Source organism: Uranotaenia lowii, chromosome 3 (assembly GCF_029784155.1).
Source record: "Uranotaenia lowii strain MFRU-FL chromosome 3, ASM2978415v1, whole genome shotgun sequence".
Taxonomy (NCBI): Eukaryota; Metazoa; Arthropoda; class Insecta; order Diptera; family Culicidae; genus Uranotaenia; species Uranotaenia lowii.
Window position 1 is genome coordinate 656,587 of NC_073693.1, and position 17,432 is coordinate 674,018.

Sequence of the window (17,432 nt, forward strand, 5' to 3'; positions counted from 1 at the left end):
TAAATGAATAAGTTTATTTTCCATAAATTATTCAATATAATAATAATTTATAACTGTGGCACAAGGGGTGCGAGCAACCTTAGCAGAGATCGGGTACCCAACCCCGGTGGATGCTTTGGTCGCATGCAGAATGAGTTAGGGGGCTTCGTACGCGTCTGTTCTCCATGTTAGGGGCGGCGTGCGGAGTGCAACAACGTCCTGGTGGTGTTCGGGACCCAAAACAGCAACATCACGACGGTCCTCCTGCGAGATAGTGGGGTTAGCTGCGGGCCTTGCGAGCCTGTGACTACTAAAAAACACAAGCAACGAATAACGAACAACAAATTTCGGATGGAAATCGGCAAAGACCCACGCGACGAAAAGGGACTAGCGATTGGCACAAGGATATGGAAGTAATACGAATTATCCAGAGAAAATTTAGTGATTCTACTTTAAGAGCGAAATTTAAAGAAAAAAACCGGTTGTATACTGTTTACCGGAATTCCATTTACCGGAAAACCATTTACCAGAATGCTATTTACCGGAAATTCATTTACCGGAATGGGCTTGTGATATAGCTCAGTTGGCAAGTCTGTTGCCTCCTGAGCCGATGTCCGCGAGTTCGAGCCCAAGAGTAAACATCGAACGCAGTTGTACCGGATAGTTTTTCAATAACGATCCGCCAACTGCAACGTTGATAAAGTCGCGAATGCCATAATGATGGTAAAACGACTATAATCGAAACAAAAAAAAAAAAAAAAAAAAAAAATTACCGGAATGAACCGTTTACCGGACTGTCATTTACCGGAATGAACCATTTACCGGACTGACATTAACCGGAATGTACTATTTACCGGAATGCCATTTACCGGATTAAGAGTTTTAAGTACAAATCTATTATTGTATCCCCTTTATCCGTAAAATTTTTGCCTAGAATGATTTTAAGGCAAAGTTTGGGTACTTCAATTGATTTTATGCTAACCAGTGTAGATTTTAAAAATCGTTTTGATAGCCGTCTCCTCACGCTGCGCGTTCGAACTTCAAAGACATATTGTCCTTCACGCTGTCGCGTGGCGGACGGGGCTAAGGGATCACCCCTAGCTTTCACGCAGACCTAGGAAGCCCCGGCAGACCTAGACCAATGTAATAGGGCCGCCGCTTCCGACGGCGGGTCGGCGGCCACCTCGGGTTTGGGAGCCTCGGCGGCTTTGTGCCGCCTCAGCCCCTTCATCCTCGTTGGTTGCGGCCTTGCCGCAAATAATAATATTTTAAAAACTCTTTTTTTGGAAAGAAGTTCTTTTTTTCGAATTCCAGTTTTTTCATTTTTTGTAAAATTATAAATTCCAGTGAAAAAAATTCTGGGGAATGGTTCAGTCTGACGTGAATTTTTGGGGAATTTTGATACAATTCAAATTTATACGTATTCAAGAAATTCCGGTAAATGGTAGTTCCGGTAAATGGTTTTCCGGTTGTAAATTGTTACTTCCGGATCGCGGTAACAATGAAAGTTCGTTTTCAAATTCGTAACGTTCCCTTTTATTTGTCCGTTCGAAGCTCTACCGGGACACGTTTTAAATTCCTACGATTTCAATATTGATTAAATATAGGAATAATCTTTACAATTCTCAATCTTACGTTTAGTGAACTCTCTATACGTTTCCTTCTGCCTCGATTTCAGCCTTTCGCTTCCTTCTGCCTTGATTTCAGCCTTTCGCTTTCCACTAGTCCTACACCTTAAAGACCTAGGTTAGAGATAAATCAACTTTCTCTATCGATTTCTCACCTTAGCTGGAGTTTAATTGGTCTGGCGACTCCAAACTTAAAACGCTTCGCTGCGTGGTATTGTGACCTAAATCGAACGGTCGCACATTAGGAATAATCATTTTTCATATCTAAGCAAAGCCTACCTGGGTTCAACTTTCCTGCGCAGTTTCACTTCGCACCCTTCCGTACTAATAAGTACTTGCAATTGCCTAGACAGAGATAGATTTTATGTTAGAACTTATGTTGCACAATTCCAATCTAATTCCAGGCCTACCTTAGCACTTTAATTTAGGGTAAGTATTTGAATTTCACAATAACCACTGTGCACTAATTAGCTTCGGATCACCAAACTACAATACTTGATTTCAACAATCTTTGTTTTGTTTACTAATCTATCTCGCTTTTATTTTCCCGCCTATACTCCTGAACTCACTTCTCACCTACACATTCGAACGCATCTTCGAATTCTCCTGCTGTCATTGCGCGAGTGCGTTCAATGGCACTTTCGGTATCGAAAGTCAGTTCAGTGACACTCCCCCCTAGTTTGCTGACTCCGCCTCTGAGTCAGCAAACTCCTTCTTAGCTCTTACGTCTATCACTGCAACCTTTACAGCTGGTCTCTCGTAGACACCTTTCGCCGTCTTTATTGTTACCGTACGCACCTGCCCGTCTCGATTTACCGTTCCGATAACTCGTCCCTTGGGCCAGCAATTCCTTGGCAGCTCCGAGTCGACGATGACCACGATGTCGCCTTCTTTGATCGGTGGTACGTTCTCATGCCACTTAGAACGCCTGGTGATCTCCGGCAGGTACTCCCGCAGCCATCTTTTCCAGAAGTGGTTCGCGATCTGCTGCGATAGATGCCAACCTCGACTCAAAGCGATGGAGTTGACTTCCAGTTCGGTCCATGGTTTGAATCCGTCGGAACTGCCCAGCAGCCAATGGTTCGGTGTGAGCGCTGGTGCGGCATCGTCTTCGATGGGTACGTGGGTAAGCGGCCGTGCGTTGATGATGCCTTCGATCTCGACCAGAGCACTCCTCAGTTCTTCCTCCTTCGGGCGATGGGGTAGCTGCAGTTCCACTAAGGTGCGCTTGACGGACTGCACGAGTCGTTCCCAGCTCCCCCCCATATGGGGAGCTGCCGGTGGATTAAAACACCAAGTGGTGGTCGTCGAAACAAACTCCTGAGCCATCTTGTGCTGGTCGACGTCTTGCAGGGCTTGCTTCAACTCCCGATCGGCTCCGATGAAGTTAGTTCCTCTGTCGCTGTAGAAAACGGAAGGTGTTCCTCGTCGCACAATGAAGTTGCGGATCACCATTATGCACGAGCTTGTTGTTAAAGAGCTAGCTAAATCAAGGTAGACCCCGCGAATAGTGAGACAAGTTAACAGAACCCCCCACCTTTTTTCAACCCTTCTCCCTATAGCCACTTCCATCGGTCCAAAATAGTCGATGCCGGTATGTGTGAACGGTCGAACGAAAGCTGCTAGTCGACACTTTGGTAGGTCAGCCATTGCTGGAGGACGGGGACGGGCTTCCCGCAGCTTGCAGCGTGGACAGTTGGACCTGACCTTCGCGTATACTCTGCGTAGACAACTGATGCAGTATTTCTGGCGAACTTCGTTGATGACTGACTCGTGGTTTTGATGATGAAACTTCTGGTGGTAGCTTTCAACGATGAGATTCGTTATCGGATGATCACGCGGAAGGATTATAGGGTTGGCGATTTCCACTGCTAGAAACTTGCACGCTCCAGTCCTGCCGTGCATGCGCAGCAATCCTTTTTCATCGATGAACGGGTTGAGCTTGTACAGCTGACTTTGCTTGGGAATCGTTGCGTTGCGGTCGTCGCGTCGGAGAATGTTTAGCTCGGTTCGGAAGACGTCTTGCTGTGCTGTGCGGAGAAGGTAGTCCTCAGCTTGGTGTATCTCCTTGCTCGAAAGGATTTCGATGGTGCGGGTGAATTTCTTTGGTCGAAGCTGGCGTAGATACCGAAAAACGTAGGCGGTTGTGTTTACCAATCGTCTCCAGGTTGAGAAATCTTTAACGGGGATGATCTCGCTTTCCGCTTGGAAGTGCGCGTTGACGCACGCTCGCAGCTCTTCCACCGGTTCTGTCAGTTTTTCCGGGGTATCTGGCCATTCTTTTTCTGCTTGCCACAGGAATTCTGGTGCTTTGAACCATCTGCTGTCGTTCGTAAGGGAGGGTTGACACTGCCACTTCGTGCCTTCGTCCGCCACGTTCCACTTCGTTGGGACCCACTTCCAGCTCGATACGCTCGTGAGATCTAGGATTTCGCTGACTCTCGCGGCGACGAATGCGTTGTATTTGCGGTGGTCGGCACGTATCCAGGCGATAACGTTGCGGGAGTCTGACCAAAAAACTCGACGGGCAACCTTGATCGATAGTCCCTGCATGACAAACGCAGCTAATCTGGCTCCAATTACTGCCGCTTGAAGTTCGAGCCTCGGAATCGAGAGATACTTGAGTGGTGCTACACGACTCTTAGCGGTGACGAGACTGCATTCGATGTTGTCGCCTTCCACGAATCGGAGATAGACAGCTGCCGCCGTGCCATTTTCACTAGCGTCGACAAAGGTGTGCAACTGGATCTCGGTGTGATGACCGATCGATGAAGACATCCTGTAGCACCGCGGAATACTGACGTTCTCAACGTCCGGAAGAAGATGCAGCCATTTTCGCCACTTTTCGAAGCACTTATCGTCGATGTTTTCGTCCCAGCCTACTCGGGTCCGCCAGATCTCCTGTAGCAGTACCTTGAGAAACATTAGGAAGTGCGCGATGAGACCTAGAGGATCGTAGATGGTCATCAGGGTGCGGAGTACCTCACGTTTCGTAGGGCAACGATTGCCTTCCAGCAGCTCACGTCCTAGCCGATCCCAGTTGATTTTGTAAGTGAAACAGTCGGTCTTAGTGCACCACCACATTCCCAATACCTTCTCGGTCGCTAGGCTGGATGACAGGTCGAGGCTTTTCTCTGCACAGGAATCTCCACGAAGCGCTGATAGTATGCCAACGGAGTTGGACATCCAATTGCGGATTTCAAACCCGCCTCGATTGTTGATGTCCCAAACGGTCTTCGCCAACTCAATCGCCTCCTCTTCGGTCTCTGTGCTACACAACATGTCGTCGACATACGTACACTGCACTATGGCCGCAGAGGCCGCTGGGAACTGCTCGCTGAAACGTTCCGCGTTCATGTTCTTCACGTACTGTGCACTTGATGGAGAACAGCACGCCCCGAACGTCATCACCTGCATAACGTAAACACTGGGTTCACCTAGCTCTCTCTCCTCTCGCCACAGAAATCGCTGGCTATGCTGGTCTTCGCCTCTAATTCCAACCTGGTGGAACATCTCCCTGATGTCGCCACAAATACCAAATCGATGTTCGCGAAATTTGAAGAGCACGGAAACCAGCGGAGTGGTAAGATCCGGTCCCGTGAGTAGTAAAGAGTTCAGCGAAACTTCATGCGTTGTTGCTGCGGCGTCCCAGACGAGTCGAACTTTTCCTGGCTTATTGGGGTTGATGACCGGAAAAACTGGTAAGTACCAGACACGCTCGTGGTTTTCCTCCAGTTCCTCCTTCGTAAGCTTCCGAACATAGCCCTTGGTGACGTAATCAGCCAGTTTTTGCTGCAGTACTCCCCTCAGCTCCGGGTCTTTCGCCATGCGTCGCTCGAGATTCATAAAACGCTTCAGCGCCATCGGTTTGCTGTCTGGCAGATGCGTGATATTGTATCTCCAGAGCAGGCCGGTTGTATATCTCTCGCCTTCGAATTTGGTTAGCTCACGTAACAGCTTGAGGGCCCTCTCATCGTCGGCGGAGCGCATCGTCTTAGTGGGTGCTGTTATTCCTAGACTCTCAAGAGAGAAGAAGTCCTTCACCGCGCGATCCAGCTTCCCGTCAGCATCGTCTTGCATCTGGTAGTCACAGGCGTAAACGTGGTAGGTATAGTGCACCATACTATGCGACTCTCCCGTCGGCACTCCTCCGTAGATCGTCCACCCCAGGTTGGTCTTAACTGCAATTGGTTGACCGGATTCGCCCTCTCGACTCTTCCTGACCAACGTCGCGTTAGCGTGTTGCACTCCGATTAGCAGGCGAGGTCGGACATCGGTGTACGAATCTACGGGAATTCCTCGTAGGTAGGGGTTATCTTGTTGAAGCTGCTTCACGTCGAGCGTTTGAGATGGCAGTTGCAGCTCCTCCACTGTCCTTACATCTTTCAGGTGATACCGCTTTCCTTTAAGCCCGGACACATCTAAACTGACGATTTGGCTGTTGTCCTCTGTTCTATATGTTCCTCCAGTCCACTTGAGATCCAAGGGACGAAGTTCTCCTCTTAGGTTCAGCTCATCCGCTAGGTCTTGGTCCATAAGCGTCAGCGAGGATCCGTCATCCAAGAAGGCGTAGCATTGAATCACTATCCCGTTTCCATGCACCACGACTGGAACATAGCGAAACAGGACAGCGCTGGACCCTGACAGGTGAGTGTTACAGGACCGCTCTTCCCGTTGCGCGTTGTCTCCAGTCTGGATGGGCGTAGACTCTGAGTTTGGTTGCATAGGTGCGGACTCTGGGTTTAGCTGCTTGTGCAGCAATGGGTGATGTTTGCATGAACATCCGTTGACTCCGCAGTTCCTGGACACACATCCTCCTCTGTGGCGCTTCAGGCATTTCCGGCACATCTTGGCTTCGCGTGTGATTGCCCACCGCCCATCGTATGACAACTCCCGAAAGCCTTGGCAGTTCGCAAGAGATGCACAAGATCCCCTACAGACAATGCACGCTGTGGGGTAGGCTCTTCTGGCACCGGCTGATGATGTACTACCTCCTGGCAAATGAGCGTGGTACTCCCCTTGGTGCTCAACGTGAGCATTCACGTATGCCTTAGTTCTCCTGCGTGGCTCCTGATTGTGGGACGATGCTTTGGTCTGGCGCGGCTTCGAAACCAGACAGGCGTCTTCGCCTATTTCGTAGATCCACTTGCCGAAAGTCTTCAGGTTGACCTTCCGAATACTTCTGGAGTGTTTCGCCCACTGTAGTTGCATTGGTCCCGGAAGCTTGGAAACCAGTGAGTTCAGCAACGAAGCATCCTGCTTGAGCTCCTTCCGACCACAGGCGTCGATCGTCACCGTCAGGTTCTGGACGTCTAGCGCGAAATCGACCATCGCGTTCATCGACTCAGGGTCGACCGGTGGAATGGCAAGAACTTTGTCTTTCAGGGATTCGATGATAAACCTCGGCTGTCCAAACTTCAACTTGAGCGCATCCATCGCCCTGTTCACTGTCTTCGGATGGAGAAGAAAACTTCGAACGGCAGCGAACGCATCTCCCTTCAGGCAGTTCCTCAGTCGAATCATGTTTTCGTCGTCTGTGTAGCCACACATCCGGGTCGTGCTCTCAAAAGTGGAGAAAAACATCGGCCATTCCTCGGGATTCCCTGAGAACAATGGCAAGTCCTTAGCGACAACATGGCGAGCGGCGAGCTGATTGCGCGTCAGGTTACAGGTTAATCGGCTACTGGTTGCGTCTTTTCGCTTGCTTTCGCCTTTCTTTGCTGGCGTAGAACGACCCTTCGGATTGAAGCTAGATTCGTTAGTTCCTCCCTTTTCGTCCTCACTAGAGTCATCGCTGCTGTCTGTCACCGATTCCTCCTCGGAATCATCGCTGGAATCCATTTCTCCACCTTCTTCCTCTTCTTCGTCGTCGGAGCACTCTTCTTCTTCATCCGCACTAGGAGATTCCTCTTCTTCTTCTTGGCGCCTTCCACCAGTGGCGCCTAACCAGTTCTGCACCTTGGTATCAGCGTCCACTTCTTCTTCATCAGCGTCTTCTTCGTCCTCCAGGTCGACCAACTCCTCCAGAATGCTGAAGTGTTTCTCCATCAGCTTCCTTTTCTCTTCTAACAGCTTCTGTTCTGCTTCGAGTTTCTGCAATTGCAGCTCCAGATGCGCCTTCGCTGACCTTCTCGATCCCGCTGACTTAACAGATGCTGCTTTGGTTGGTTTCGTGGTTCCCATGGGTTTCCTCGGCAAAGAATCTTCCATCTCTTTCATCGCAGATGGAGTCTTGTTCTTCTTCCCGTCGCTGGTTTTCTCCGGCTTCGACTTTTCGACCTTCTTCGCTGCAGCGGTGTTCCTGGCAACCTTCGTAGCACCCGTCTTCTTCTTTTTCTTCGCCTGGCACTGTGCACAATTCCACTTTTTATTCTCCACACTTTGGTTCACTCCCACACAACTAAAATGGTTCCATCCATCACAATCATCGCACTGAACCATCCGGCTGTTATCGACCGACTTACAGGTTCCACAACTGTGACCGACATTAACGACCGTGTTCGCGGAGGAAGTATGGCTAGTATTGTTATTGGCTATAGGGTAGTGTTTTTCGGAAGAGGTTTTCTTTTTGGTTTTTGTCGTGCCTGGTTTCGATTTGCCGTTCTCAGTGTTAGGGCCAAGAGCAACGGACTTGAGTTGAGGGGGGGTATCACTTTTCGCCTTAGGGGAACTACTCGCTAAGCTCTTACCTTTTGGGGCAGCAGTGGCTGCGGTGCTGGCTGAATCGGACATTTTCATAAACGAATTTAAAATGTAAATTGTTACTTCCGGATCGCGGTAACAATGAAAGTTCGTTTTCAAATTCGTAACGTTCCCTTTTATTTGTCCGTTCGAAGCTCTACCGGGACACGTTTTAAATTCCTACGATTTCAATATTGATTAAATATAGGAATAATCTTTACAATTCTCAATCTTACGTTTAGTGAACTCTCTATACGTTTCCTTCTGCCTCGATTTCAGCCTTTCGCTTCCTTCTGCCTTGATTTCAGCCTTTCGCTTTCCACTAGTCCTACACCTTAAAGACCTAGGTTAGAGATAAATCAACTTTCTCTATCGATTTCTCACCTTAGCTGGAGTTTAATTGGTCTGGCGACTCCAAACTTAAAACGCTTCGCTGCGTGGTATTGTGACCTAAATCGAACGGTCGCACATTAGGAATAATCATTTTTCATATCTAAGCAAAGCCTACCTGGGTTCAACTTTCCTGCGCAGTTTCACTTCGCACCCTTCCGTACTAATAAGTACTTGCAATTGCCTAGACAGAGATAGATTTTATGTTAGAACTTATGTTGCACAATTCCAATCTAATTCCAGGCCTACCTTAGCACTTTAATTTAGGGTAAGTATTTGAATTTCACAATAACCACTGTGCACTAATTAGCTTCGGATCACCAAACTACAATACTTGATTTCAACAATCTTTGTTTTGTTTACTAATCTATCTCGCTTTTATTTTCCCGCCTATACTCCTGAACTCACTTCTCACCTACACATTCGAACGCATCTTCGAATTCTCCTGCTGTCATTGCGCGAGTGCGTTCAATGGCACTTTCGGTATCGAAAGTCAGTTCAGTGACACCGGTAAATGGTATAGTCCGGTAAATGGTTTTCCGGTAAACGGTATGGTCCGGTAAATGGAATTCCGGTAAATAGTACACTCCGGGAAATGGTTTTCCGGTAAATGGTACTTCCGGTAAATGGAATTCCGATAAACAGTATACAACCAAAAAAACCGTATATATTCTTTTGTAATCTCACTAAACGTTTTCTATCCTTGACATTGTACAGCAGTTATATGTAACTTTAAGGCTACCGTAATAATAAACTCAAATACATTGACGCCTAAAAAATAAAAATAAAAAGATATGCTATCCCCACTAAATATTAATTCTTTTTTTTTCAAACTAAATTATCAGCGTGCACATCAATTGCAAAACTATACGAGCTTGGTAATTACCGGCTACAAGATGAGCCATCAGGATGTATCCTATTTCAACGTCGAGATAACTCAGCAAAAATAAACAAAATTCTTTTAGGATATTCTATGCCATTTATTCCAAACCAGCTTTAGATTACAACGTCGATTAAATGACCACCCACATTTGAGACCTATTGACCCCACTTTAACAGTGTGTGCGGTAAAAATGACTGGATGTTCGGTAATTTCGGTAATACGGTTTTTATTTCCGATAGTTCGATAAAAGATTATCAAACCTGTTACAGTTTGCAGCGATTCCCTTGTACTGGATAACTCTTATAATATTTTTTTTTTGCTCTCAGGACGAGTGAACAACGTCCCCACAAAATATTGTTTCTTATTGTCACTTTCTACAAGAAATCTGTGATGTAGAAATAAGAGATCTACGATTTTATACCTACAATTTAAAGGATGATATGCACTTAAAATAAAGATACATATATGTAATATAAGAAATTTTGCGTGAAATTTAAAGAATTAAAATTTTTTGTCAACGCTGCTTTAGTCACTCAATGATGACATTGGCGGTTTTGGCTAAAAGCTTCCATCATGACCAGTTTCAGCGTATCGTATAAATAAAAAAACCTCCCAAGCAATAACGTTCAGCAATCCGGAGAAACCCGGTACTGCGCGAACGTGCCTTAAGCTATAGGTATAGCATGACAAAAAAGCAACTCAACTCGACAAATATGTCGAAACAAGTTTGTGATATTTTTTAGCACCGAAGCGTCATACTATTAGCTCAACTTCTACAAAAAATGTGCGCTTTCTAGAGTCCGTTACTGGAAACTGGAAAAGATACAGACTTTTCAAAACATTGAAATTTTGAAATGTAGAATTATCTCAAAATTTGTTCAAGATAGAATACGCTTTGAAGGAATGCAGTCTGCAAACATACAAACCGGTCAGAAAAAACATTCTCTCTACAATGTTGGCGTTTGTAAATGCTTCTTGTTGACTGCGTTAAGATGAAAGGCCCAAGTGGTTTTCAATTATGCTTTTTGTTGTTTGATTTTCGCTGTCTGTCTGGAAGCCGATGCCCGACTTCTAATGAAAATCCCTGGGACTTCCAGCCAGACAGTCCAAAAATAGTACATCGCTCCTTCAAAAACTGACATTAGCACGCGGAAAACTCACGCAGCAAAATGAGTCAGACGCACGTAATTCATCTCGCACATTTTTGGTCGTATGGATGTTTCTTTCATTTCGTCTCGTCTGGATGGTTATTTTAGCTCGAAATGCCACATTGACTGTAGTAATATGGCCTCATTTTACGGAGAATGTGTACAACAGGACCGGTTGTGCTCCATTTACCCGAAAACCATTGCCCAGAATGAAAAATCCCCAGAATTCCAATCGCCAGAAAGAACCATTCCCCAGAATTTTTTCCCCCAGACGAACCATTCCCCAGAAAAATTTTCGCCAGAATGTAACATTTCCCAGAAATTTTTTCACCAGAATGAACCATGTACCAGAAATTTTTTCGCCAGAAGGACCATTTCCCAGAAAATTGAAAACATTTATCCTTACTAGAAATTATTTAAAAAAAAAAGGAATTGTTCCAAAAAAAATGGGGTTTCATAACTTTATTATTTTGCGGCAAGGCCGCAACCAACGAGGATGCAGGAGGCCGCCGACCCGCCGTCGGAAGCGGCGGCCAGAACACATTGGTTTAGGTCTGCCGGGTCTTCCTAGGTCTGCGTGAAAGCTAGGGGTGATCTCTTAGCCCCGTCCGCCACGCGACAGCGTGAAGGACAAAACGTCTTTCAAGTTCGAACGCGCAGCGTGAGGAGTCGGATACCAAAACGGTTTTTTAAAGGACCATGGTAAGCATTGAATCAATTAAAGTACCCAAACCATAGGTTGTACTCCATTTACCCGAAAACCATTGCCCAGAATGAAAAATCCCCAGAATTCCAATCGCCAGAAAGAACCATTCCCCAGAATTTTTTCCCCCAGACGAACCATTCCCCAGAAAAATTTTCGCCAGAATGTACCATTTCCCAGAAATTTTTTCACCAGAATGAACCATGTACCAGAAATTTTTTCGCCAGAAGGACCATTTCCCAGAAAATTGAAAACATTTTTCCTTACTAGAAATTATTTAAAAAAAAAGTAATTGTTACAAAAAAAAATGGGGTTTCATAACTTTATTCTTTTGCGGCAAGGCCGCAACCAACGAGGATGAAGGGGCTGAGGCGGCACAAAGCCGCCGAAGCTCCCAAATCCGAGGAGGCCGCCGACCCGCCGTCGGAAGCGGCGGCCCTAAGACATTGCTCTAGGTCTGCCGGGGCTTCCTAGGTCTGCGTGAAAGCTAGGGGTGATCCCTTAGCCCCGTCCGCCACGCGACAGCGTGAAGGACAAAACGTCTTTCAAGTTCGAACGCGCAGCGTGAGGAGTCGGATACCAAAACGGTTTTTGAAGGACCATGGTAAGCATTGAATCAATTAAAGTACCCAAACCATAAACAAAGCACAATATTGGTTCTAAAATAAATTTAGTTGGAAAATTTCAAAGTCGTAGTTTCTTTTAAAAAATCATTTTGAAAAAATTAATTTCGAATCATATGAAATATTCAAGAATTCATTAGAAAAAAAAACAAATAAAAATACTAGGGAAAAAAATCTGGGATTTGTGCCATTCTGGTAAATGTTCCATTCTGGGGAAAAAAATTCTGGGAAATGGTTCATTCTGGGGAAAAAATTTCTGGTAAATGGTGCATTCTGGGGAATTTTTTTCTGGGAAATGTTTCATTCTGGGGTTTGATTTCGGGTATTTGTCATTCTGGGAAAAATTCATTCTGGGCAATGGTTTTCGGGTAAATGGGATACAATCAAACCATAAACCAAAGCACAATATTGGTTCTAAAATAAATTTAGTTGGAAAATTTCAAAGTCGTAGTTTCATTTAAAAAATCATTTTGAAAAAAATAAATTTCGAATCATATGAAATATTCAAGAATTTATTAGATCTGGGATTTGTGCCATTTTGGTAAATGTTCCATTCTGGGGAAAAAAAATTCTGGGAAATGGTCCATTCTGGGAAAAAAAATTCTGGTAAATGGTGCATTCTGGGGAATTTTTTTCTGGGAAATGGTTCATTCTGGGGTTTGATTTCGGGTACTTGTCATTCTGGGAAAAATTCATTCTGGGCAATGGTTTTCGGGTAAATGGGATACAATCACAGGACCAACTCGAAATAAACGAAAAAATAAAATAATTCGGTAACGGCTTGAAAACAAAAACGAGACAGTCGCGGCGCGAATACTTAACATATGCAGCAGGCTCTACGGTTCAGCGAACCGCTACACCGCAAACTTCCTCTTTTGAAGTTCGCTTGTGTAGAACATTGTAATCTCAAACCCGTATGAACAATCGGGACGGAACTCATGGATGTTTTAATATAGTTTATTTTCTTCAAATTTTAATTTTGAATGCATGGTATCGCTTGAATGCCATTGTTTCGTATCTGGATTGCGAAACGTTTCAGGTCGGTGAATATGAATTGATTGTTCGTTTTATTTCCCTAATTTATTTCTTTTTTACCTTCTACTATGGAATCTAGTTTTCGAGCTCTGCCACGTCGATATTTTAACGAACACATATGTATAACAACATTTTGAACTTTGCCTTTTACTGTATTTCAAATGTAATTCTCACTTAACTGTAATTTCTCAAGTCTAGACATATTCAGACATCACAGTGTGGGAAGAAGAACCAAGATTCATGAAAACTTAGAAAGTCTAAAGGCGAACTACAGCACAGCAAAATGATTTATGATTTATCCTCCATGGAAGATTTTCCATTGTGAGCGGCTTGTAGCCTACATCATCACTTTGAGAAATAATATTTACTGTTCCGTTGAATTCAGTCCAGATCTCACTCTATGTTGGTGAAGCACCCTGCGCGCCAACGTCCATCCGGGAAGCACAGTCCCATCGCGATTAGCATTAACCGCGTCAAGCAAGACAACATGGAAAGGGTGTCGTGCCTCCCCCGCAAAAATGCCAACAGAACTCGTTGTCGTTGGGCTGTTGTTGGTGATCTTGCTGTTGTTATTTTGTGGTTACCCTGAGAAGCCCTTTTTCCTTATTTGAGTGAGACAGCCTTCACTGGCTGGATTGCTGACTGTTCTGGAACCAACTGCACAAATGCACCGTGAAAACCGCCAGATGAACGTGCCCGGTCGCAACCTTCTCACGGTTCTCGCGTTTAGCGTTGGCAGCTTCCCATCATGAGGCTCAGGCAGGCAGGAGATCGACACGAATTGGACTCGATATCGAGCGGGCGCGATGTTTTCGGCTTTGAATCTCGCTGAGCCACATTTGGCTGATGTTGTGGTTTTCCAGCGAAGTCCAAACATTATCAAAAGATTGCACATATTACAAAATTTAAAAAAGGTTAAAAAAATTCGAATATTCTAAAAATGACCCAACTGACAAGAACGACAAAAATAACAAAAACGTTAAAAAATGACCAAAATTACCAAAATGATAAAAAGTTTTAAAAAATTACCAAAATGACAAAAAATGCAAAAAAAAAAATGAAAAAATAACCAAAATAACAAAAATAACAAAAATGAGAAAAAAACCAAAAAATAATAGAAATGACAAAAATGACAAAAATAATGAGAATGATGACAAAAAAATGACAAAAATAACAAAAACATAAAATGACAAAAATGACGAAAATTCCAAAAATGACAAAAGCGACAAAAATGACCAAAATGACAAAGATGACAAGACGACAAACATGACAAGAATGACAAAAATGACAAAAATGACAAAAATGACAAAAATGACAAAAATGACAAAAATGACGAAAATGACAAAAATGACAAAAATGACAAAAATGACAAAAATGACAAAAATGACAAAAATGACAAAAATGACAAAAATGACAAAAATGGCAAAATTGACAAAAATGACAAAAATGACAAAAATGACAAAAATGACAAAAATGACAAAAATGACAAAAATGACAAAATGACAAAAATGACAAAAAAGACAAAGACGACAAAGATGACAAAAATGACAAAAAGGACAAAAATCTCAAAAATCACAAAAATGACTAACATGACAGAAATAATAAAAATGACAAAAATGACATAAAAGACAAAATGACAAAATATGGCATAAAGAACATATAATGACAAAAATAACAAAAACATAAAAATGACAAAAATGGCATAAATTCCAAAAATGACAAAAGCGACAAAAATGACAAGAAAAGACGAGAATGACAAAATGACAAAAAATTACAAAAATAATAAAAAACAAAACTGACGGAAATGACAAAGATGACAAAAATGACAAAAATGACAAAAATGACAAAAATGACAAAAAAGACAAAGATGACAAAAATGACAAAAATAACAAAAATTACAAATATGACTAACATGACAAAAATAACAAAAATGACAAAAATGACATAAAAGACAAAAATGACAAAAATGACAAAAATGACAAAAATGACAAAAATAATGAAAATGATGACAAACAAATGACAAAAATAACAAAAACATTAAATTGACAAAAATGATGAATATTCCAAAAATGACAAAAGCGACATAAATGACCAAAATAACATAGATGACAAGACGACAAAAATGACAAAAATGACAAAAATGACAAAAATGACAAAAATGACAAATTGACAAAAATTACAAAAATGACAAAAATGACAAAAATGACAAAAATGACAAAAATGACAAAAATGACAAAAATGACAAAAATGACAAAAATGACAAAAATGACAAAAATGACAAAAATGACAAAAATGACAAAAATGACAAAAATGGCAAAAATTACAAAAATTACAAAAATGAAAAAAATGACAAAAATAACAAAAATGACAAAAATGGCAAAAAGGGCAAAAATGACAAAAACATGACAAAAAAAATGAAAAGAATGACAAAATTGACATAAATGCAAAAAAAATTACAAAAATGACAAAATGACAAGAAATACTAAAATGACAAAAAAAAAAAAAAAAATTACAGAAAGGAAAAAGGCAAGGAAAAAAAATGTATAAAATGGCAAAAATAACAAAAATGACAAAACTCAGAAGAAATGACAAAAATAACAAATATAACAAAAATGATAAAAAAATGTCAAAAATAACAAAACTTTTAAAATTGACAAAACTTACAAGAATAAAAAAAAAATGACAACAATGAAAAAAAAAATATATAAAAATGTTAAAATAACAAGAATGTCAAAAATGACAAAAATTACCAAAATGGCAAAGATGATAAAAATGACGAAAATAACAAAAATATTAAAATTGACAAAAATAACAAAAATGAAAAAAAAATATCACAGACATGACATTGATGACAAAAATGACAAAAAAAAAACAAAAATGACTGAACTGACAAGAATGCTAAAGATAAAAAAAAATAACAAATACAATAACAAAAATGACAAAGATGACAAAATGACAAAAATTTCAAGAATAACAAAAATAACAAAAACAACAATGACAAAAGTGAACAAATAACAAAAAGTAAACTAATAACAGAAAAGAAAATAAAAGACAAGAAATTAAAAAAATGGCAAAAATGACAAAGATGACAAAAATAGCAAAAATGTCAAAAATAACAAAAATAACCTAAATAAAAAAAGTGACAAGAATGACTGACAAAAAGAACAAAAATGACAAAAATTATAAATTGACAAAAAAGAAAAAAAAAATAACAGATAAGATAATAAGAAAATGATCATAATAACAAAAATTACAAAATATCACAACAATAACAAAAATGTCGAAAATAAAAAAAAATTAAAAATATGTATTCCAAATTTTAAAAAAATACAAAAAATTACGAAAATTGGGCACAAAAATAACGAAAAGTACAAAAATTGAACAACAATAACAAAAATGTCAAAATTGACAGAACTGACAAACATGACAAAATCACCAAAATCACAATAATGACAAATTTCATTGTTTGTCATCTTTGTCATTTTTGTTATTTTTGTCATCTTTGTCTTTTCTGTCTTTGTCTTTGCCTAAATTTTGTTATTTTTGCCAATTTTTCTCAATTTTGCTATCTTTGTTCATTTCTGTCATTTTTGTTATTCATGTCCTTTTAGTCATTTTTGTTGTTCTTGTTTTTTTTTTGTTATTTTTGTCATATTTGTCATCTTTTGTGATTTTTGTCATTTCTTTGAATTTTATTTTTTTTTATATTTACTATTTTTGTAATTTTTATTGTTACTGTCATTCTTATTCTTGGCATTTTTGTAATTTTTGTCTTTTTTGTATTTTTTGAAATTTTTGTCATTTTTGTTTTTTTTAGTAAATTTTGTCATCTGTGTTATTATTTGTTATTTTTGTAATTTTTATATTGTTTTGTCTTTTTAGTCCTTTCAGTCATTTTTTTTTGTCAATTTGTCATCTTTTTTTTTCATTTTGTTAATCTTTGTAATTTTTTTCATTTTTGCCTTTTTTCATTTCCGTCTTTTTACTTTTTTTTTTTTATTTTTTTCTTTTCTGCTACTTTGGTCACTTGGTCATTTGATAAACAAAGTCATCTTTGTTTTTTTATCCTTTACGTTATTTTCACATCTTTTTACTTGTTTGTCTTCATTGGATTTTTTAAATTTTCGCGTCCAATGTTTTTAAGCCTTGCTAAATATGACGTTTCTCAAGTTATCAGCACCAAAACTTGAATAGTGTAGAAAAACCTAAGTGAACAGGACCCGTTTCCAATGGATTTTAATGGAGCTCAATATAAGCTGTACTTCTTATCACAAAAAAATACCGTTTTTAATTCATAGGTTTCTCTAATTTTATTGGGTTAAAGCGCTCATGCTTCTGGTAAATCCAATCCGTTGGGAACAT

General features: G+C 41.0%; 2 protein-coding genes across 3 annotated transcripts in view; both read right to left on the reverse strand.

Annotated features, from left to right (window-relative positions):
• Positions 1 to 17,432, reverse strand: part of LOC129755587 (epsin-1) — a 253,461-nt gene that overhangs the window by 34,462 nt on the left and 201,567 nt on the right. The window lies entirely within an intron of this gene.
• LOC129758592 (uncharacterized) lies at positions 2,283 to 8,697 on the reverse strand. Its single transcript, XM_055756132.1, has 2 exons — positions 8,525 to 8,697; positions 2,283 to 8,468 (listed from the first exon to the last, which is right to left on the reverse strand). The coding sequence occupies exon 2, from the start codon at positions 8,343 to 8,345 to the stop codon at positions 2,283 to 2,285; it is 6,063 nt and encodes a 2,020-aa protein (XP_055612107.1). The 5' UTR covers positions 8,346 to 8,468; positions 8,525 to 8,697.